Source organism: Arvicanthis niloticus, chromosome 6 (assembly GCF_011762505.2).
Source record: "Arvicanthis niloticus isolate mArvNil1 chromosome 6, mArvNil1.pat.X, whole genome shotgun sequence".
Taxonomy (NCBI): Eukaryota; Metazoa; Chordata; class Mammalia; order Rodentia; family Muridae; genus Arvicanthis; species Arvicanthis niloticus.
Genome location: NC_047663.1, coordinates 38,288,287 through 38,310,206, shown reverse-complemented (window position 1 = coordinate 38,310,206; position 21,920 = coordinate 38,288,287). Strand labels below are relative to the sequence as shown.

Here is a 21,920-nt window from a genome sequence, read left to right as displayed (position 1 = left end):
TGACAGAATGAGTTATGAGAACAGCACAGGAAATAGGGGATACTTAAGAGAGCAGGGGGATGGGGAGAGGAGGAGGCACTTTTACCAGGACAGTTTTACAGAGATAGGTTGACAGGTTGCAGGTGAAGACAGAATAAGCTAAAGAACAAGTGGGAGACAAAAGATTAGAACAAATTGCCAGAGTTAGTTTGAGACCAGGCAAAGCAATTCAGTGAGAAACTGAGAGAAGCCAGATTGAATCAGTCAGCTTGGAGAGTAGTTTGAGCTAGAACAGCTGAGTTGAACAAGCCCACCAAAGTTCAAAAAGAACTAGAAAGGCTGAGCTTATTCAGCAGTAAGCCTCTAAGGTGACAATTACATCTGGCAAATAAAAGTTACTTGAACCATCTTGTACTTTGTTTTACCTGAGATAAAGTTTCAATCCCTAGAAGCTGAATATTTATCTCCAGAACAGGCCAATCTGGATGCCAAGATTTGAGAGAAGTTATTGTTATATCTGCTCCTGTATCCACTAAACCTTCAATTTCAACACCATTTATTTATACCTTTAGCTTTGGTCTCTGATAACTTATATAACTTTGCTGAGATACTTGTTTTCTGGTCTCTCCTGAAGCTGTTTGTCTTCTGAAGCTGTTCTGTCCTTATCACCTTCAGAGCAGTGTTTTTTTAAACAACAGACATTAAATCTTTTAATTGCTCTATGGTTGAGTTTTTCTGAAGATGACAGAAAACAAGTAAATTAAATTTGCTATCAGGGTCTTTGGGAGGCCTCTTAGGATGTCTCCTAATGGCAAAGAGTTACCTTGTCTGTCCCTTGTTGATCTGCATTCATTAATCCAGTGCCAGCCTTTGCCATACCTTCTGCATACTCCAGAAGGCTTGGGGGGGGGAGGCGGGGGGGTACTATCTCTAGAAAAAACATTGTTTCTAGGAATACCTTGTCTATCCTCCCTTTTCAAATGGCCTTGCTTACCACAGTTAAGACAGCTGACATTTTGATTTTTCTTAAAACTTTGAGAAATTACTTCTCCTATCAGAGTAGCATCATGAACACGAGATCCAGTATCTGCCATATGTCTAATCCACTCATCTATTTTCCAATCAGCATGTTAAATGCTGAGTTCATATGAGGTTGACCTGATCATTTTACAGAACTTTGAACTCAAAATACTTAATTCTAAGACCGCTAAATACAACCAACCTGGACATTGTAAAAAGCTTGGCAAAAATAACCTCATTTTTATAAATAATTTAACAAAATCTTTTCTTTTTATTTAGACAAAAGGGGGAAATGTTTCAGAACATTTAGTCACATTGTAAACCTTGAGACTGTATTATTTACTGGAAAAAAACTGTTTCTATTTGTTTTGCAGCTCAACTCTACAAATGCCTTTAATCCAAGAGCTTTCTGCTTAAATATTGTAACCAGGATTAAATAATGTCAACCATAGGACAAGGGGCAGAGCAAGCAACCAGTTGACAGGGAGTGGACATAGAAAAAAAAATATAAAGAGTAAGAGGAGTCAGGAGGATGGATGGAGAGATGCACAGGAAGTAGAAGGGAGCAACATTAAATTTGAGGGGCAGTGTGGAGAAGGAGACCTTTCCTTTTGGGACACCAGCTGTTGTGGAAGGTCAGCTGAATGCTTCTTCTACCTCTCTGAGCTAGCAGGCTTTCACCCTAGGATCTGGCTCCCAAGTCTTCATCAGAAAAAATGAACAACTGAGGTTTTGTTTAAGAAAACATATTTTTATTAAGCTACATACACTAGATGTAGTGAAATGAACTACATCCTATTTAAACATTACAGAACTTCCACCAGTGATTGGGCAAGACAGAGGTTTCTCTAATCATATGATTACTAAAAATGCAGCAGAAATCTAGCTGCATCCTTGTGACTTTCCCTGCCCTTCTCAAAGGAAAGATCTGTCTCAGAACCATCATTTTCAAGTAATCTCTCAGTGAATACATATTTATCCATACTCATTACAGAAAGGTCAGAATCTACAGAAAAACAAGATCTTAAAGAAAGCTTTAATGCCACCATCAAAGGAGAACCATCCTCATCTTGTTGGGCCACGTGCTTCTTATGTTCTTTCCTGTTGCACAGAATAATCACATGTGGTTACGATTTGTGATTTTCCTGGATTTTTTTTTTTTACTAGTATATATCAAACCACTTTCTCAGACCTGCAACATAAATTAACATTATTTCCAAACAATGTATTTATAAATGTAGGCACAAAGACACACACATACACCATACACACACACACACACACACACACACACAGAGAGAGAGAGAGAGAGAGAGAGAGAGAGAGAGAGAGAGAGAGATTGCCTAATCAGTGTGTTTTACTTTCCACCATAAAATGTTTACGTTTTTTAAATATTTTCTTATTATTCATACCTGGAATCAATGCATGTTTTCATGAAGTGTCAGAGAGTGAAGATGTTAAGTTGTGTAAACCATAGGTTTCTTTGGCACCCAATCAGCCCTGCCACTACAGGGAGAAGTCAGAGGATTTATAAATGAAGCACTCTGATGGTGTTGTTCCAGTAACTCCTCCCCTTCCTTATTACCTGGAAGCTTTTCCCTTTTTTCTGAAATGAGAGATAGCACACATCCTGCATCCTTCCCGTGCCTTTACTCAGCTAAATCTCATGCTTCCTAGATTTAAAAAAAAAAAAAAAAAAAAAAGCCTTTCTCAATAAGTCCTGCTGATGCCTAATTTAACCAAGTCTAATCTGAAATTCCCTGTGGAGCCCTGGCCCCTTTACTCCAGGCTGTGGCACACCACCTCCTGAGGAGCTGCCACTGACTAGGGGAGCCACAGAACAGCTAGAAGTCTGGAAAGATAAGAACAAAAACCCCACTGGAGTTAAACCCCAGAATATTCTCCCCAGTGTGTCACGTGTGCTGAGAATGCGCTACTACACTAGGCCCATTTTGCCCTAACCACACAAACCATCGAAATAAAGGGATTTACAGAAGAAAAATGAGGGAATGGCCAAGGATAGAGGCAGGAGAATAGATCTCCCCTCCCCACAGAAAGAGTGTAGAAGTGGTTGAGGGGTAGGGAAAGATGCTAAGTGCTTGGGATAATCAGAGCTTTTATCATCAAATTCTATCCATCATGACCCACGTCTGGTATCCTCGGCTTTTCTAAAATAGTAACTGTCCCCATGAGAGTTAGGATGCAAGGAAAACCACGGTCCATTTTCCTCTCTTCTCTGTAGTCCTGTTGCTGTCACCTGGATGGAAGCGATGAACCAGAAATTGAAGATCAGATTAGACTTTAGCCCTGGCACATCGTGTGTTTGATATGGTCTAGCTTCTACTCCCTCATCTCTTTAGCTGTGTAAATGACTTCGCAATTCAAACAGGAAACTGGAAAATCACAAAACCTCAGGAAGGCTGCACCCCAGCACTGCAGAGCCATGGCAAAGAGCTCCTCTCTTCTGCCTCATACTTTCTCTTTCTCCACAGTCAGGAAAGCTCCAGAATTGTAGGTGACAAGTCCACTCCTCAATCATCTTGTCAGTCTAAAGAAAAAGTGTGCATAGGGTAAAGCCATCATTTATCCATAAGCATTAATTCAGAAAACCAAGGCCTCATCCCCCTAGACATAGGAGCCTCATAACTAGGCCATACAGCTGGGTGTGACAGGAGCATGTGTGTGCACTCTGTACTGGTTTCCCAATACCATGAGGATGCCAGTGTATCGACTGATAGACCCAGTGCTCAATTCTCCTGCAGGATGTCAGTATAATACTTCTTGTGCTTGCCATCTGACACTGGAGCATGAAAGCTTGTCCTGATCTGCACCCCGAAAAGACTGGTTGGCACCTCCTCTTTATTGGCTCTCCCTCCTGCTCCCATCTTCCTAGCAACTTTATATTGGGGTTGGTCTTGTGCACTGTGTATTCAGAGTTCTGTGTCCCAAAGTCATGTTGCAGTCTGGGCATGGTTATTCTATTCACCAGTGTGCTGTAAAGAATGTTCCCTAATAATCCCTGACTTGATAATAAAAGGCTAGAGCCTGTGATTGGGCAGGAGAGAGAGAAAGGAGGGACTTGAGATTGAGTAAGAGGTCACAGGTAGGGACTATGAGAGAGGGGAAAAGGTAGGCAAAGAAGGAGGTCGCCATGAAGCAGGATGGGCCATGAGCATGTGGTCAAAAGAAACTCACACTGAGGACACACATGAGCAAGACTCAGTTGGCAAGCAACCGGGCACTTATCTGGTTATTAATGGCTTAGCTGGGTCATAATAGTCTCAGAACCTGCCCAGTTTAGGTTGTTAAAAAATTCTGATGTCTTCATGTTGTTTACTTGGGAGCTAAATGGGGAAAGAGTATGGCAGAAACCATACCCTTATAAAATTACTTCAATACCTTTCCCCCTCCCTTCTCTGAACAGCTACATCACAACCATTGTTGGGCCACTTCTATAAGCTACAACCCCAGACTGTCACTCTCTGTCATCCACAGGCAATGTTTCAGGTTTTCTTTCCTGCCCCACATAGTTTCTTCATATTTAAAACGATGGCAAAGTCTTTATCTTCTCTTCTCTTTGTCTTTTTTCTTTTTTCTTTTTGGTAGGGCCTCCACTGACTATCTGATTGGGTAATGAAAGGCGCAGTTGTGATAGTTGACTCTCTAAGTATAACAGAAGCAGACAAATACTAAAGTGAGGGAAGCCATTTCTTCAAGAGGGCACATGTGTGGCACAGGGACCACTCCTCGACCCCTGCCCCTTGTCTCTGTTTCTCAAGTACAGCCCCTAGCACCCGCTGTCAAGAAGAGACTCAGGCACTTCTACTATTGCAACAACATAGGGACAGGGGCCTTGACCCAGCATCTTAGATGTTTGCCCTTGACTGGGGTTTATAGCGGCAGTGACACAAAGCAGCTTTTGCCTTTAGTCAGCCCTTTGTGCGGAATAGATAGGTACAAGACAAAGTGATGCAATCATGGAAATGCAAATCAAAACCACGGGAGACACCCTCTCACCCCAGTTAGAACAACTTTTATAAAAAGCCCAAAATAGCAAAACTAGTAAGGCTGTGGAGAAAGGGGAACTCCCATTGGGGAACTTTCGACCAGAATGTAAATTAGTACAGCTATTACAGAAAACAGCACAAGAGTTCCTCAAAACCATGAAACAAAACTGCCATCTGATTCAGCAATCCCAACACTGGGCATTGAAAAGAGATAAAAATCATTATATCAAAGACATATCTGTATTCCCTGTTACGCATTATTCACAATGGCCAGGATACAGAATCCACCAAGGTGTCCACTGGTGGATGAACAGACAAGTACATATTGGTGGTAGGACTGTGTGTAGACATGAAAAGAATGAAGTACTATCATTTGCAACAACATGAACAAAGCCAGAAAACACTGTGTTAAGCAAAATAAGCCAGGCTTAGAAAGACAAATGCTGTGTGTTCTCACTCATGTATAGGAAAAAAATATTGATAACATGGAAGTAGAGAGCAGAACAGAGGCTATCAGAGACTATCTAAGAAAACTATAAAGGAGAAAGGGTCTGGATAATTAGCATCAAAATAAGTGTATGGTTTTTAAATAATCACCATTAATAGTTTGGTAGGCATTTTCCCATTTCTTCTATGGTATGTCAGTAATTGTATTATATTATATTATATCATATTATATTTCATATTCTGTGGCAATCTATAAAAATACTGTCTAGGTGCAAACCCGTTTCCTCATTGCCAATAGTTGCCATCATGCTTCCAGGGACATAGCTTGGAGGCTTGTCTGTGTTCATGCTGTCTTTTTTGTGCAGGCTGCTGCCAAGAAACCTGGGTCTGTGGAATCATATATCAAGAAGGGACATGGTCATGTCTGCTCTCTAGCCTGGGAATCAGGTGGCAGCGCCAAGCCCTGCCCAGGTCCCCACCCCTACAACCCAGTGAGCACATGCCTGGCTCTGCCCTGACTTTCCTTACTTCCATGGTTAGTGCTCAGGCTCTCTGCTCTCAAGTCTGTCTGCTTGGGGTGAAGAGAGTAGATCAAAGAAGCTTTCGCAGTCTTTTCTGAGCACAGAACACTCTGCTCTTACCTTATTATACAAGTCATATGTATTTAAGTTGGGAAAATTCAGAAAGGGTATTACTGTCTTCTCACATAGAAAGCCACATTGACATTCTAAAGTAAAGCTTCGACACACATAAACACACACACACACACTGGACACTGTGTGTCTATGACTAGACATAGCCCAACCTGCTTGATGTCAAAACCAACACCATAGCAGTAAGCCCTGTCCTGACACTGGATGGAAGAGAAAGAAGTCAGCCTTAGTGTCTGAGAATCAGGAAATATATCATTCCTCCATGGTCAGAAGCCCATGAAGACAGACGGATAATATCTTGCTTAGAAGGCTGGAAATATTCTTAGTAAAAACAAGTTTAGATAACATTAGGATATCAACTTATTCTCAAATCTCTACCTATTCTTATTCTCAACAAGAGCTGGAAATTACAGTGTTGTGAGGAAGTTAGCCCAAACCTTGCTCCTTAACCCTTATGTGAAACATGCAAGCTTTTCATGCAAGCTGCCCACAGCCCGGTGTTTGTGCTGCCACCTGGTGGATGTGAGTGTCACTGCACCTCTGCACCCCTTGCTTTACTGAAAGCCTAGGATTGATTGTTGCCACTGTAAATCTAGGAAGTGTGTCAAAATGACCTGAGGCCAGAGGACCCAAGACTGAATGTGTAATCCAAAAACGACTTGGAAACACACATTCATTCTCTCAGGCTTATGGACCAAGCTTAGATATGTGGGCGATGGGGAGAGAATGCTGGAGACCCCTGCTGATTGATGGCAGTATCTCACAGTGCCGACCATATCCACCCAATGTGTTCACTTAACATGTGAGTGTAGAATCCGGCACTCGTCTTCCACACTGCTAACTTGAGAGAGTAAGATGGTTTTCAATGGGTTGCTGTGCAGCAACAGCATGATGCTGGGGGCAGGAGGGAGTGTCTCATCAAACTCTAGAGGTCTGGAATCTTCCAGAAATCTTCATTTCTTCCAAGGGATCTGTGCAATGACAGACACTGGTGGCCTGTAAGTCTGCACTTATTTCAGGCTAAGTGCAAAGCATTTGTCAACCTTACCCTTCTCTCTGAACATCACTGTCTCATTCTTGTGCTGAAACCCTGGAGGGTCACAAATATTCTCTCTCTTGTGATATATATCGTGTGTGTGTGTGTGTATATATATATATATATATATATATATATATATATATATATATATGTATATATATGTGTGTATAATATATATATATATATATATATATATATATATATATATATATAATTATATACACACACACATATATATATATGGGATATATATCCTCCCACCTTACACACCACCCCAAACACTCGCCACCTCACTGGGCTAAAAGTGCAAGGGTTTTTGACAAATGACCACACAAAGACCCATGTGACAAAGGTACCATTCAGAGACGGTGAAATATCTTGGAGGTACACTATAGTTGGAAGAGGTTATTGGAGGCATGAGCTTGAAGCAGATATGGGGACCACTCAGTGCCCCTCCCTCTTTTTCTACCTGCTGCCTGCCCTGAGGTAGGCGAACTTTTCTCTGCCCCATGGTCCAATCATGATGCACAGTTTTGCTTCAGGCCTGAGAAGGAATGGAGCTGACTAACTATGGATGGAAACATGTGAAATCCCAAGTCAGAACAGACCTTGCCTCTTTGTAAGTTGTTTACCTTAGAGATGTGATAATTTCATAGGAAATTATCTCCCAGGTGGCACGGAGTTACAACAGAATTACAACAGAATGGGTTGGTGCTATTTAAATGTAGTGAGTATGTGGAGCTCCTCAGTGGCTGCCCCACCACTGCTACTCAGAAATAAAATCTCCAAACCACCTGTTTCCCGGAGGGTGCAGTATGGAGTACTGTTCGCATCTCAAGTAACAGTACTCAAGTAAGGAAATGTAAGTAGATTGAACACTGAAACAGAGAGGTAGCCAGTCCCTATTCCTAGACTGTGCTCTGAGATTTGGATGCCAGGTGGATACCAGTGAGAGCTACACAGACACACAGAGGTGAGGTGTGGATAAAGAAGTTCACAGAGGGAAGGTGTGGAGGACAGAGCTTGGAGGCAGACTAGTAATTAAGCTAAATGTTGGCTAAGGAAATGACTCAGTGGGTAAAAGCTCTTGCCATACAAATATGATGGTAAGAGTTCAAGTCCCTGGTCCACACTAAAATGCAGGTGTGGCCATCCTTGTACCTATGTATTTAAGGCACGATATACGGGATGAAGACAGGAGGATCTCGGGGGTTGGCTAGCTGCCAGCATAGCTCCACTTCAGTAAGAGAACCTGCCTCAAGGGTAGAGAGTCATAGAGCGGGACAGCTGATGTCTTCTTTTGGCCTGTTTACATGAACTCATAGGTATGTGCACCTGCATATACACACATGTATACACCAATACACACATAGCCCACAAACATGACGAGGAGGAAAAGCAGGAGGCAGCAGCTGAGTGAAGTTGGGCTAGGTTTGAGATGGAGCTAAATCTTGAGAATTTTTGTAATAACAGGAATACACCTGGGAGATACACATGCATGGTGTGTGTGTGTGTGTGTGTGTGTGTGTGTGTGTGTGTGTGTGTAATGTAATGTAGCACATCCAACTGTTCAATGAATGCCAATTTCCTTTCTTTCTCCCCACCCCACTTCTGTGTCACTCAAAGTGGCCTCCATTGTTTAATAGTCTCAATTATGAGGGAGAAGGGCTACTTTCCTCCACTTGGCATGCTGGTATGAAAGTATGTCATTACTCAATGCTAAGAAGAGATCTCTCATTGGGAAACATCAGATACCTATCAGGGTTAAACTTCCAAATGCCTGTCTTGACCCAGGTTGCATATGCCAGCCTGGCTCAGTGAGAGGGTATGTGTCATCCTCTCTGTTTGACCCATCTATTCTGTAACTAAGGAGACTTCCTCAGCACCACCATGCTGGAGTTGAAGAACATGTCTCCTCAATTGCACAGGTGTCTGCTGCTGGGGTCCAGTGCAGATGATCCAGCCCTGACGCTCAGCAGAATCTTAGCAGTTACACTACATAGATCTGGTTCAGATTAAGAAAAGCTACAGGTGGGTGGACATGTGCTTCTCATTCTCCTGGGGCGTGGACCTTACCCTACAGCCCCCGCCTGGTCTCACGTTCTAGTTTCAGAGACTAAGGGTCAGGACAGCTGGCATTTGGAACACTTTGGTTCTCACTAATCAATGTTGTCAACAATCACTCTGCCTTGAAAACATTCTTATCAAGAACAGGAGCCCTTTGGGTGGTGACAGGTCCCCCACCCCCACCCCCCAACAGTGCTGTGCTCTGTATTGCCTGAAACTTTTTTTGTTAGATCTTGCCCTAACTAATGACTTTTTATCAGAAATTGCTCAGGTACTATGCTTCTTGACCTCTGTATGGGAACTATGAACCCATGGATGATCACTGAGCTAATAGCCATGCCTTTTGTAAACGTTCACAGTACTGAACGCTGACAGCCTAAAGGTGCTGTACCAAGAGTATGGATACATGTACATTATTTTTTCATCTCATATACCCAATTCAGGAAGTCCCCTGTCAGTGCAGCAGGGCTAGCAGCCCAGAACTGCCATCAGCAACTTGAGGAAGTCTTCCATCTAGGAGTGTTTACTCAGGTCAGCCAGCTTTTTGACTATACCTCAGAAAAGAACTTCGAGATGAGCCAGAAGAGAGCAAGGTTAATGTTGGTGAGTTAAAATTAGTATTTGGACAGGGAGATAGACAGGAAGAGGCTAGCACAGGACACAGACATGAGTGCAGACCTCTCTTTCTCTCTCTCTTCCCCTCCCTCCCTCCCTCTGTCTCTGTCTCTCTGTCTCTGTCTCTCTGTCTCTCTGTCTCTGTCTCTCTCTCTCGTTTTTTCAACACAGTGTTTCTCTGTGTAGCTCACAGGCTTCACCTGTACTATTACTTGGAAAGATGTCTGGCTGACACCACATGGGTCAAATTCTCACCTTTGGTATCCTGGTGATCACTCTCTCCCTCACATGGTTCATGATGGAGGAAGGGGGTCAGCAGAGAGTGAGAGGCACAGCTGAAGTGACAGTGAGGCAGAGATAGCTCCACCACATCCCCACACAAATTCTCCTTTGGGGCAATCAACACTGTAACTGTAAACCACCTGGTGGCCTGCTGGAGCATCAAACACAGGAGTGGACAGCTCAGCCTGCGACAAGCCAGCGCTCAGAGAAGGCAGGTGAACACTCACTCCCTTGTCTCATGTCTGCAGTGTGCTGCTTCTCCAGCACCAGTCCTGCTGGCCTCTCGGTCTACACAAGAGAAAATGAAATTTCTTGAGGCGTTACACACTCTTTTTAATTGGTAACATAAAATAATCCGGCACAAGTTAAATCTAGCAAGGGCATCTGTGCGCTGAGAGCTGAGAGTGGAGAACGAGGTCACCCGTGCAAGTGCAAATGCAGTCACCCTTGGTAGTCCTGGGCAAGCAAGGTGACTTTTGGTTTCTACTTTTTATTTCTGTAAACAGAGCACTATCTGTGTTAGTCGGGTTTTCTGTTGCTGTGATGAAACTCCATGACCATAAATAACTTGGGGGAAAAAAAGGGTTTATTTCAGCTTACAACTCTCAGGTCACGCTCCACTGCTGAAGGAAGTCCGTGCAGGGGCCTGGAGGCCCGAGGTGATTCAGAAGCCATGGAGAGATGCTGCCTACAGCCTTCTTCTCCATGACTTGCTCGGCCTACTTGCCTACAGCATGTAGGACCACCAGCCCAGGCATGGTACCACTCACAATAGGTTAGGCCTTCCCACATGAATCAATCATTTTTAAAATGTCCTACTGAGCTGGGCACATGCCTTTAATCCCAGCACTTGGGAGGCAGAGGCAGGCAGATTTATGAGTTAGAGGCCAGCCTGGTCTACAGAGTGAGTTCCAGGACAGCCAGGACTCCACTGAGAAACCCTGTCTCGAAAAACAAAACAAACAAACAAACAAACAAAAAAGTCCTACTGACTTGTCCACAGGCCAATCTGGTAGGGACATTCTCTCAACTGTTGTTTCTCACTTAAGGTCCCCTCTTCCAAAATGACTCAAGCCTGTGTCGAGTTGAGACTTTATTCTCAGCCAGCAGGGTTTCTGTAGGCTCGTTGTTCATCTCTAGCTTCTTCCTTTAAAGTGGAAATTCTTTAAGAATAAGCCCCATAGCTGCTGCCTCCATAACCCCTGCACTGGACACCAGCTATGGCACACGCTGGCAGATGCATAAACTGGGTTCAAAATGAACATAGTTCTTTATTGGCTAAATGAATTCTTATCTACCTACAGTCACTCTTTCAGTGACAACGAGGTGGCATTCCGGTGGAGGTTTATTGAGCTCCAGTCTTAGGGTGTGCGTCTTTATTGAATACCCGGTCTGGCAGCTTCAAGAACTCAGTATGGGTTCTAGGTAAGTCCACCTCAGCTTCTTGTCCTCCCATCAACCTCTCCCGTTCTCAATCTTCTCTCTACCCCATCATCCCTTAGCTAGAAAAATAAAATCTCCACCATCGCTCCCTAGAGTCACTGAGGATGATGAACACCCATCGAGGTGCACTGCAAACAAACCCCTCCTTGCAATCAAACCTCCCAGGGGAGAAATGTAAGGCGGCAGTAATTAAGTATTGCGTGCTAACAGAGCTCATTATGGACTATAACAGTCTGAAGACCAAGTTACTCTCCCAGGGTTTGGGCCTGGGCAAGTTCCAGAGATGAAGTTTGAGCTAAGATGACTGATAGAGAAGGACTTGACTTCTGACAGAGAGGGATGCCCACATTTACAGAAAGCCAGGAAAGGAATTCCGTGTTCCGGGCAGAGCCTGAGCTGGGCCCATTAAAGGTTACTGTACTCATCCCCGTGAATGAAGCACAGCAGCCAGGAGTGCCTGGGTGGTGGAGACAAGGGGCGCCTAAGAGAAGACATGAGGGGGTAGGACGGAATAGTCCTCAAACTGGCAAGTCCCCACTCAGCTCTGAGTCTCTCTCAGGACTCAATAAGCGCAGCTTAGGGCACCAAAAGTAAAATCAGAATTAAGGCTATCTGAAAAGAAATGAGAATGATATCCATATACCTTTGACTTTTGTGTAACTTCAGAAAATGTTTTTATTTCAGGTCTTGGTGTTGTGAAAATATGGAATTACATGAAACCACACCGTGTAACCCCTTCAGTGCTTAAGATCTCTAAAATCTTTAGTAGGCATTATGGATCAAGTATGCATTGTCCCCACTATGGGCTTGGATGTTTGAACACTTGGTTCCTAGTTGGGAATGCTGTCTGGGGAGGCTTCAGAAACTTGAGGAACTAGAGCTGTTAGGAACCATAGTCCTTGTGAGACGTGAAGTTTTCTCTTCCTCCCTCTCTCCCTTCACTGTGTGTGTGTGTGTGTGTGTTCCTAAAAATTAAACTTAGGGCCTCATGCCTTCTACCATTAAGCTATAACCCCAGCCCAAACACTCTCTAAAGTGGAATCAACCATTTTCCCAGACACCTACAAAGGGACAACAGACTGATCCTTCATCTTCTCACTCCCCTGTCGCTCTCCCCCCCCCCCACCCCCCCCTTCCAGCTCATTTTAGGTTAAGGTATTTTATGAGATACAGTGTTTGTCTTATTTAGGGTTTCTATTACTGCAATGAAACACCATAACCAAAACTCCATTTGGGGAGGGAAGGGGTTATTAGGCTTACACTTCCAGATCATTGGATGAAGTCAGGACAGGAACGCAAACAGGGCTGGAACCTAGAGGAGGAGCTATGGAAGGAAACTGATTACTGGCTTGCCTGGTCTGCTTTCTTAGAGAACCCAGGACCACCAGCCCAGGGATGGCACCACCTACAATGGGCTGGGCCCTCTTCCATTGATCACTAATTGAGAAAATGCCTTACAGCTCGATCTCATGGAGGCATCTCCTTAACTGAGGCTCCTTTCTCTCCGATGACTCTAGCTTGTATCAAGTTGACACATTATGTGTGCCCCTCCCCCACCACGAGGGAAAGAAGAGGGTATCTCCCCTGGTATCCAAACCAAGGGTAGTCTGAGTTACAAATCACTCATCTGGATTAGAAGCTGTGTCTACCAGAGGAGGAAGTGAAAGTTCACTTCTGGGCTGGTTGTCACTCTCACCCCAGTCCCCAAGTCCCACAGCAGTGGTGCAGCCTGAGAGGCATCTTGGGAGGGCTTGATATGGATATTGAGAGCTAGGGTCCCCCCAAATGACTGCTCCAAACAGCAGAGATAATGGGATCGAGGCAGAGGAAACAACACTGGCCTACTGTCTCCTCAACAGGTGGCTGTACCCCACTGGCTCTCCCTCTGGCTCTCTCTGTCCTCAGTTACAGGGACAATTGTCCTAGAGCAGGGAGGGAGAAGTAAAAAAGCAGATGATGTCCCTGCTGCCACCCAGCTGCTGGATTGTAATTCCCTGAGGACACATTCCTTATCAAAGCTCATTCCTGGCCCAGAGTCGATCTCTAATACTTTGTTGAAAATGAGTGAGAGCCCCTCACCCACTCCAGCTCTCCAGCGTTAGGAGGACTGACTATCTGTGAGACAGAGGAGGGTGTTCTTTGGCACAAAGCCTGGCTTGAGTAACATGGCACTATCCAGGACGTAGTATGTGTCTCTAGCAACGCTGGTTTCCGGGCGGGGTTTTGGTGTGCAGGCCTGCCCCTAGCCTTGCTGTCTAGCTCAGTGGGTGGAAAGGTTTAAATTCTAGCAGCTCTTAGCCCTGCAGCATGTTGGCTAAAATCCTTTAGCAACAGCATGAAGCTAGGAACCTTCCTTCTCTTGGTGTCCCTCGTCACCCTCAGCCTAGAGGTACAGGAGCTGCAGGCTGCAGTGAGACCTCTGCAGCTTTTAGGTACGTCCGGGCAAATGGTTGCATTATTCTTCCTCAAGTGAAAGGGTCAGAAGTAAGACATCCAGAACCAGTGCGGGCAGGAAGTGGAGAGAAAAATAGAGGAAAGAAAGACAGTTCTCTTTAGGATTCTTCTTGATGGTCACCTTTTAGTTCCCCAGAGCAGAATCCCTCTTCCGCTTTCTCTCTCTCTCTCTCTCTCTCTCTCTCTCTCTCTCTCTCTCTCTCTCTCTGTCCATTCTCCGCTGGGTCACCTAACTGGACTCTCCCCTCTTGCTTACTCCTCAGCCATTCTCCATCTCCCCGGCATCTCCTTCTCTACCAGCACCTACCTTGACCTGTCTACAGAAAATAATACTCTTGTAATTATGCTAAACACAGGTCGGTCTCAATCTCCTTCACCAACAGTATTCTCAGAAAGGGGTTTGTTGCCATGGATTTTTATCGTTTGTTTGTGTATTTGTTTGAGAGAGTTTCATACTGCAGCCCAAGCTGGCCAGGAACTTGCTGTGTAGCCCAGGCTGACCTCAAACTCATGGCACTCTTCCTGCTTCATCCTGCTATGCTGGGATTACAAGCACACTCCACCTCACCTCATTTGGCCTCAAAGGACTACTCTTAATCCTCTGCTCGTTCTTCCCTTAGCCCTTTGGTGACCACAGCCTCATTAAATTCCTGACATACTCTTCTCAGATCCTCTGGATGAGACTCCTGACTCTTCTCTGTAGTCTCCCTAGCTCTGCTTTATAGCACAGTCCCTAAGTGTCTCTGGTGCTGCTGTTGCTCATTAAATATTTATGATCTTTTGCGGATATATAAAGCATTTAGGAAGGACACTGACATCAAAAGGGCTTCTTAGAGCCTCCCAATGCAAGTAAGACTTATGTCTAAGGTACTGCGGTGTCTCACAAGTGTCCTGCACGGTGGATCCAAAGGACTCAAAGGGCTCAGAGGAGATAAGACATTATTTTTTGTTCATCAGAAAAAGCAAGCCTTGGAGTGCAGGGATAGTCCCTAGGAAGAGTAGTGGGGGAAAGCAGGCAGAGTGTGGTGGGGAAAGACGCAAAAAGTCACAAGGGGAAGTGTAGAAGGCAGGGCTTGGGGAGGTCTGTGTGTTACCTGGAACACAGGACCTTCAGAGGCATTCCCAGGACCTGAGACTGACTCTTCAAGTCCTGCCCCTTAGACACACTATCTGCCATTCTCAGTTCCCTGAAATATGAGGAACCAGGATGGTCAAGCAGAGGTCTGGGCAAGTTTGGAAGCAGGAAAAGTAAACATTGCAGAGGGCAAGCAGGTGACCAGGACCTGTGGATTTGGGACTTGACTTAATAAACTGAGAGAAGGTCACTTGGGAGGATTATATGCTGCTAAAGCATAGACAGAACCAGGATTCAATTAGTAAGCACTTCGAAGAAGGAAGAGAGGGGCAGAGAGAGCTTCTGGGAAGCTATTGCAATGGCAGGGCCGTGGAGTAATCAGGGATGGACACAGTGAAGCAACAGAGGGCACAGGATGGAAGAGATGCAAACTGTTTCAAAAACAGGCCGTTGATGATGAAAGGCCTAAGCTCTCTGTAAAGACATTTAGGAGTGAGACATTCAGTACAAGATAATCCAGGAAAGAAGCAGGCTGCAGTATGAGGGTTGTGGGGTAGGGATGCACAGACAGCATCAGGGCTGCAAAGGTGAGACACCGCAGTACCTTAGACGTAAGTCTTACTTGCATTGGGAGGCTCTAAGAAGCCCTTTTGATGTCAGTGTCCTTCCTAAATGCTTTATATATCCGCAAAAGATCATAAATATTTAATGAGCAACAGCAGCACCAGAGACACTTAGGGACTGTGCTATAAAGCAGAGCTAGGGAGACTAACCTCACAGGTGACTGTAAGGTAACCAGCAAGTCTGAATCTCTCCATCTCTGCTCCATGCACTGTGATGTGGGGGAGCAATTTCATTTAAGCAAACTTCTTTCTTTCTTTCCACAGATGCAATCCCTCTATCCATGTCTCTAAAGTAGACTTGCTTTAATGAGATGTGTGTGCCTTGTTTTAGCAGAAATAAGACAGTAACAGTTTACAAATGGTACTATGACTGCAGTTAAAAGGAACTGGTGAAATGTACTTCTTAATCGAGGACTGTCTTCCTCAGTGCTAGAATCTAAAGCACAGAGGTTTTCACTAGTCTATTTGATGTTCTTGAGAGGGTAAACTCATGAGTAATCCAGCTTGGCCTTTAGCTGATGATCTGTCTGCCTTAGTCTATGAGTCCTGGGATTATAGGTTTATTCCACCATGTCTGCTTTCAACTGATCTTTTCTGACTTAGGCACCTGTGCTGAGCTCTGCAGTGGTGATTGGGACTGTGGGCCAGGGGAACGATGTGTCAGTATTGGATGCAGTAACTTCTGTACTACAAACTAAGAACAGGTAAAAAAAAAAAAAAAAAAAAAAATTCTGACCCTTATTGTTCTTCCAAATCTTCCTCAGACCAGGCAGGTTGTACATTTGACTTCCATGAGACTTTCTAAACGTTGGTAGAATGGAACCTATGTGTCTCCTTATATCTTCTCCTTTTTTTTTTCTCCATGAAGAAGCACCTACCACAGAATGGTACTTTCCAAACCTCTAGAATAATTTCCCTACCCAGTCAACCCAGGAGAAAAATCAAACTATATTTGAGCTAGAAGATAAGAATCATCCCAAATTATGTCTGTTTATGACTGTGGTGCATATTTAACTATGTACAAATATATAGTATATATTTTATAATGAGAATCTTGTGACTATTTGATTCCTTAGCTACTTCATTTGAAAATAGTTAGTGGACAACTTTAAACTCAGTTCTTACGTTCAGCTCCACCCTACCATCTTTGCTTCCTCCATAGTCCATTGTATACGCTCTTCTACCAGCAATCATATCCATGTATGCTTAAAATATTTACTTTATAATACTAACATGGTTGTATTTTCAATATTTGTATTTCAATGTGCACAGCCCTACTAATCCCTTTGGGATATAACCCGACATGTACAATCGACAACCTAAGAATACGCTCACGTTGGTCCTTTGAAGTACATTGCCATATTAACCTAAGCAGACCATTTTTTCCGTAAAAACATTTTATGAGAGTCATATTATTGCATGCTTCCCTACTTAATTTTCAGTACCCATTATTTTTTTTAAAGAATAAAAAGCTACCATGATTAAGTTGTATTAATATGATTAAACTGTATTAGCAGACTTAGCATGTACTCTAAACACCAGACTGTTTGGGCCAATGAAATTGATCAGTGGGTAAAGATTCCCGCTGCCAAGACTGGTGATCTGAGTTTGATCCCACATGGTGGAAAGAGAGAAATGGATCTCAAAAGTTGTCCTCTGTCCTCTACGTGTGTGCCATGGCATGCACATGACTGCACACACATCTAAACATACACACAAATACTACCACATTTTAAATTAAAAACAAAACCCAAAGTGTCAGGAGCTATCACAGGACAAGCTAATAACTAGCAAGTGATCTTCCTGAGATGGTCTGCCTCAGATTGTAATAATCCATGAGAGATTTGCTCCCATAGACAAGGCCCGGGAGAAAATCACTTTAGAAAAGATTCCTGCTTTTCCTGTTATTATTAAACACATGTAACCATCACTAGGTATTAGCCCACACTTTTGAGCATATCTCTGCAGATCTATGAAGATGTACTATCTTGTAGTGATGCTATATAGACAAATAGATGACTTCTTAATTCTTTATGATGCTCCTATAAGAATTCCTAAAATTATATAAGTATTTACTAAGCCCTTTTATAGTGGCACTGCTATTAGATCCTTTTCTGGTAGCCAAAACTGCAATGAGAACTGTCAGTCTCCCATGTATCACCAATTAATTGCTTCTAGATAGTAAGCAGACTTTCTACTACTCAGAGTACATTCTAAAAGGTTGTAAAACCATGAACCAAAGGTCATACAAAGGGAACTAATGATTTATTATAGGTGCTAGGACAGAAGATGAAATATTGACTGGATTTATCTATACAAAACTTCACTAATAACTTAGTTGTAGTTTTTAAACTCTCAATAAACCTGTGAAGCTGTAACAGGTGGTGAATGTTTAGCAGGATAATTACTCCTAATGTATATGCATGTAAACATTCTCTGTTGTAAACTTCTATTTCAATTTATGATTTGGATTTGTGTAAACTTGTGATAACTTTTTACTCTGTGATCATGTATTCTGAAAGATGTATAAGTGCTAAGGACGAAAAAGAAGACACAACTGAGCTGAGGAGAACTTTTTAGACAGAACACTTTTTAGACAGATCTGAACAGAACTTTTTAGAACAGAACTGAGGATAATTTTTTTAGTTAGGATACAAGAGAACTTTTTAGGCAGAATTGAACTCAAGAAGAACTTAGAAGCAAAGGCATAGCATTAGGAGAAAAGGCATTGAGAGTTAGAACATTGTTGTGACATCAAAGCAGGAGAAGAGAGCAAGATTAGAAGGAGAACACAGAGTGGAATAACTTAGAAACTACAGGTAACATAAAAAGCTAAGAAAGCAATGTTCAGAATGCAGAGGGAAAGAGGAAAAAAGAAGAAGCTGAAGAGACAGAAGGAGCAGGCAGCTTCTCCTTACCATGGGACAGAACAGGTTTTTTCTTAATAACAAGGCAGGCTTGGTCTGATTAAAAGAAACAAAGATTTCTTCTTACAAACTTGGGATTAATTCATTTAGCATTAAAACAGTAGAAGCTTCTTCTTTCTCTATGCAATAAAGATTGGGGCTCATTTTTCATCCAGAATGAGTGAGTTCTTTCTGCACTGGTGTTTGGTCTTTTGCTCCAAATGCATATGTAAGTATAGATATGTGTGCGTAAGTATGTAATTGTGAGAATGTATGCAAGCTGAACCTAACTGGTTTGAATGGAAATGCATAAATGCATATGCATGCATCTGTATATGAACTTCTGTGAGTTTATGCATATTTGCTTATGTAAAAGTTTTTCCTAGCCGGGCAATGGTGGCACATGTCTTTAATTCCAGCACTTGGGAGGCAGAGGCAGGTGGATTTCTGAGTTCAAGGCCAGCCTGGTCTACAGAGTGAGTTCCAGGACAGCCAGGACTACACAGAGAAACCCTGTCTCAAAAAACAAAAAAAAACAAAAAAAAAAAAAAAAAAGTTTTTCCTTCTGCGAACATTATTCTCTTCTCCTGGTTCAATAGACGTTTATTGCTCCAAACTCCCCCTAGCCTGACAAGCAAGAGGCATCTGGAGAAAAGGGAAAAAGCCCTAGCAATTAATCCTTTACTTAATCCTGCTGTTTTAGGATGAGGTGCTAAATGCCAGAGACTGCAGTTTCTGGCCCCAGTGGAACACAGAAGCCAGGTCAGCTACAGTAGCAAAGTAACTTAGATAAGTAAACTTTTAATTATTATACAACAACCCTAATATCTCATAAGACAAAAGTCTTGGGGCTGGAGAGATGGCTCAGCGGTTAAGAGCACTGACTGCTCTTCCAGAGGTCCTGAGTTCAATTCCCAGCAACCACATGGTGGCTCACAACCATTTGTAATGCCCTCTTCTGGTGTGTCTGAAGACAGCTGCAGTGTACTCATATAAATAGAATAAATAAATAAATAAATCCTTAAAAAAAAAAATAAAGTGAGCCCTTAAAAAAAAACAAAAAGGCTTACCCTCCGCCAACACTCTTCCCTGTCTGCCGCCTCAAGGAGAACCGACAGGAAAGAAGACCCTATCAGGGCTGGGCTCCAGCACCGAAGTGTTCATCTTTAGAACATTTATTTGTCCAGCCTGCCTGTAGTGCTTTCTGGCTTCTTGATGGTGCTATGGATTTCCCGAATCAAGAACTGATGTTTCTTGTTGCATTCTGGGTATCCAGGGATCCAAAACAGCAGGTCTCATGTATAATTTTTATATCTGTTTCTCCAACAAAGAATTTTCTCAAAGGCCATCTTCTCTAATTACTCTTCATTTCTTCCTATAGCTTCTTCATGGAAAAGATGTACCTGTTTGGAGCACTGTGACCAAGAAAACAGTTGAAAATGGAGGCCATGAATGGAAATTACAAGGAGCACAGTGGGGAGAGTCAAGGAGGTGTTTCTTTTAATAAATCATTAATGTAAAAGTCTCCACACTACTTGAGTTATTTGCTTGGAGGTTGTTATGGTTTGAATATGATATGTCTCCCTGGTCCATAGCTGACTGTAGCCGCCTGCAGCCACGAATCAACTGGGTTCACCTAAAAGGGGGGCTGGGAATGAAAGGGGACAGAGGGCAAGAAGAGATGAAGCCAATACAAAGTTCTCAAAGCTTTAATGTTCAGCTCTCAATTTAAAGGGGAAGGCCCAACCCACAAGTCCTCCTGGTTTCAGCTGGAGATGGGTGGGATAATCCATAATCCCACCATTGGTCGCGCCTGAGATGTCTCAAGGCAAGCCCAGGGGCAGTTCTGCTTCTGTGTTCTGTGCAGCTAAGGTGGGTAACTCCACCTAGATCCTATCACTTGGTCTGTTGTAGTAAGCAAGGTCTCTCAGGCCTGCTCATGGCTTGGGGAAGGGTACAGCTGACGACACTATTTAGGAAGCCTTGCTGGAGGAGGTAGGTCACTGGGGTGGATTTTGTCCTGGGCCTTATGTGTTTCTTGCTGTTTCCTGGTTGCTTTAGGTGAGAAACCTCAACCAAACACTCCTGCTGTCATGATAATTCTGCTTTACTACAGAGCAAAGCAGGAGATCCAGCCAAGCATAACCTTAACCCCCCCTAAAATAGTGCACAAAAAATAATAATAACAATAAACCCTCCTTCCTTTAAATGGTTTCTCTCGGTTATCTAATCCTAACCGTGGAAAAGCTACTAATGCCAATATGTTAAATTCTGATAGCATATATCCTTGTGGGTAGCAATATGGGTCCACCAAAAAAATGAACATACCTATTCTGTGGTCATAACCAACTGAAGGGGAAAAAATATACAGAGTTCCCAGGAAGAACTGACTTGAGTTACATGGTAGGTGTCCCTACACACCCACCTCCCACCCTGAGACTGGAAACTCACACCTTAGCATCAGTATACTCTATACAAAGGTCAGTCCGTCTTGAATACTATTTTATGTGGATCATATGCCATTAAACCCAGACAGTTCACACAGTCTCTTTATACCTTTATGGTGGTAAGAAGCAGCTCTATATCCTAGCTCAGTGCAATACATGTCTTATGTATTGCTTCAAATACTCTTGGCTTTAAGCAAAGAGAACCATTGCTATAGCAACTCATTCATCTCTCTAGGTGAGGGTATGTTGTGCCTGGGGGGAGGGGAAAAAAAATCAAGGACTCTGATAAGATGTCCTATTAGAACATCAAGAGTAGAAGTAAGTCATATAGCTAACTTTTCTGTCACTGACATCTACAAGAGTACTCTCCAACTCCAGCCAGAATCTGAAACTCTAGCAACATGAGCCCTGCCCGGGAGCAAACTTTCTGAGAGGGTAAGGAGTGATGAGTGGCAAGTTTCCAAGGCTTATTTCTGACACCTTTTACCTACCCTAATCAAAGCACGGCTTGCAATCTTTTAGGTTGTAAATAAAGGCTTTCCGGAACTAGAGCACACAAAGCGGCCCTGCCCCAAGCGGTGCCCCGGAAGTATTTCCCAAGCAATCTCACGTAGGAAAAATGGCGGCGGTGCAGGTCGCCGCCTCTCTTCCTTGTGGGCAGCCGCGAGAGGCCCCGCGGGAGCTGTCGCCGGAGCAGGACGATGGGTTCCGCCGCTTGTCTGCCAGGCTCCGCGCGCTGCAGCCGGATGACAGCACTGTGTCCCGTATGGAGATTCACCTGCTCTTCGACCAGCTCATCTCCGAGAACTACAGCGAGGGCGGCGGCGTGGCCCCCGAGGTAGGCGGCGCGCCTCATCCTGCCT

The 21,920-nt window shown here is 43.6% G+C and overlaps 2 protein-coding genes and 1 long non-coding RNA gene across 3 annotated transcripts in view; 2 read left to right on the top strand and 1 right to left on the bottom strand.

Annotated features, from left to right (window-relative positions):
• Window positions 1–1,804: 1,804 nt before the first annotated feature.
• LOC143442722 (uncharacterized) lies at window positions 1,805–21,687 on the bottom strand. The gene is made up of 3 exons (XR_013111133.1): window positions 21,549–21,687; window positions 19,681–20,258; window positions 1,805–3,547 (listed from the first exon to the last, which is right to left on the bottom strand). It is a non-coding gene; the product is annotated as an uncharacterized LOC143442722 (long non-coding RNA).
• LOC117711640 (protein Wfdc21) lies at window positions 13,762–20,135 on the top strand. Its single transcript, XM_034507438.2, has 3 exons — window positions 13,762–13,984; window positions 16,308–16,408; window positions 19,992–20,135. Exons 1-2 carry the CDS (start codon window positions 13,888–13,890, stop codon window positions 16,400–16,402), a joined length of 192 nt encoding a protein of 63 aa, XP_034363329.1. The 5' UTR covers window positions 13,762–13,887; the 3' UTR covers window positions 16,403–16,408; window positions 19,992–20,135.
• Window positions 21,677–21,920, top strand: part of Heatr6 (HEAT repeat containing 6) — a 30,127-nt gene continuing 29,883 nt past the window's right edge. Inside the window, exon 1 of the mRNA XM_034506418.2 lies at window positions 21,677–21,895. Within this exon, the coding sequence (XP_034362309.1) occupies window positions 21,677–21,895 (219 nt within the window). The remainder of the gene's footprint in view (window positions 21,896–21,920) is intronic.

What these genes read in the sequence shown, in the direction of transcription:
- LOC117711640 (XM_034507438.2), top strand. Translation starts at nt 13,888, where the DNA reads ATGAAGCTAGGAACCTTCCTTCTCTTGGTGTCCCTCGTCACCCTCAGC. An exon ending in GAGACCTCTGCAGCTTTTAG is followed by an intron (nt 13,985 to 16,307) that starts GTACGTCCGGGC and finishes TTTCTGACTTAG; the next exon opens with GCACCTGTGCTGAGCTCTGC.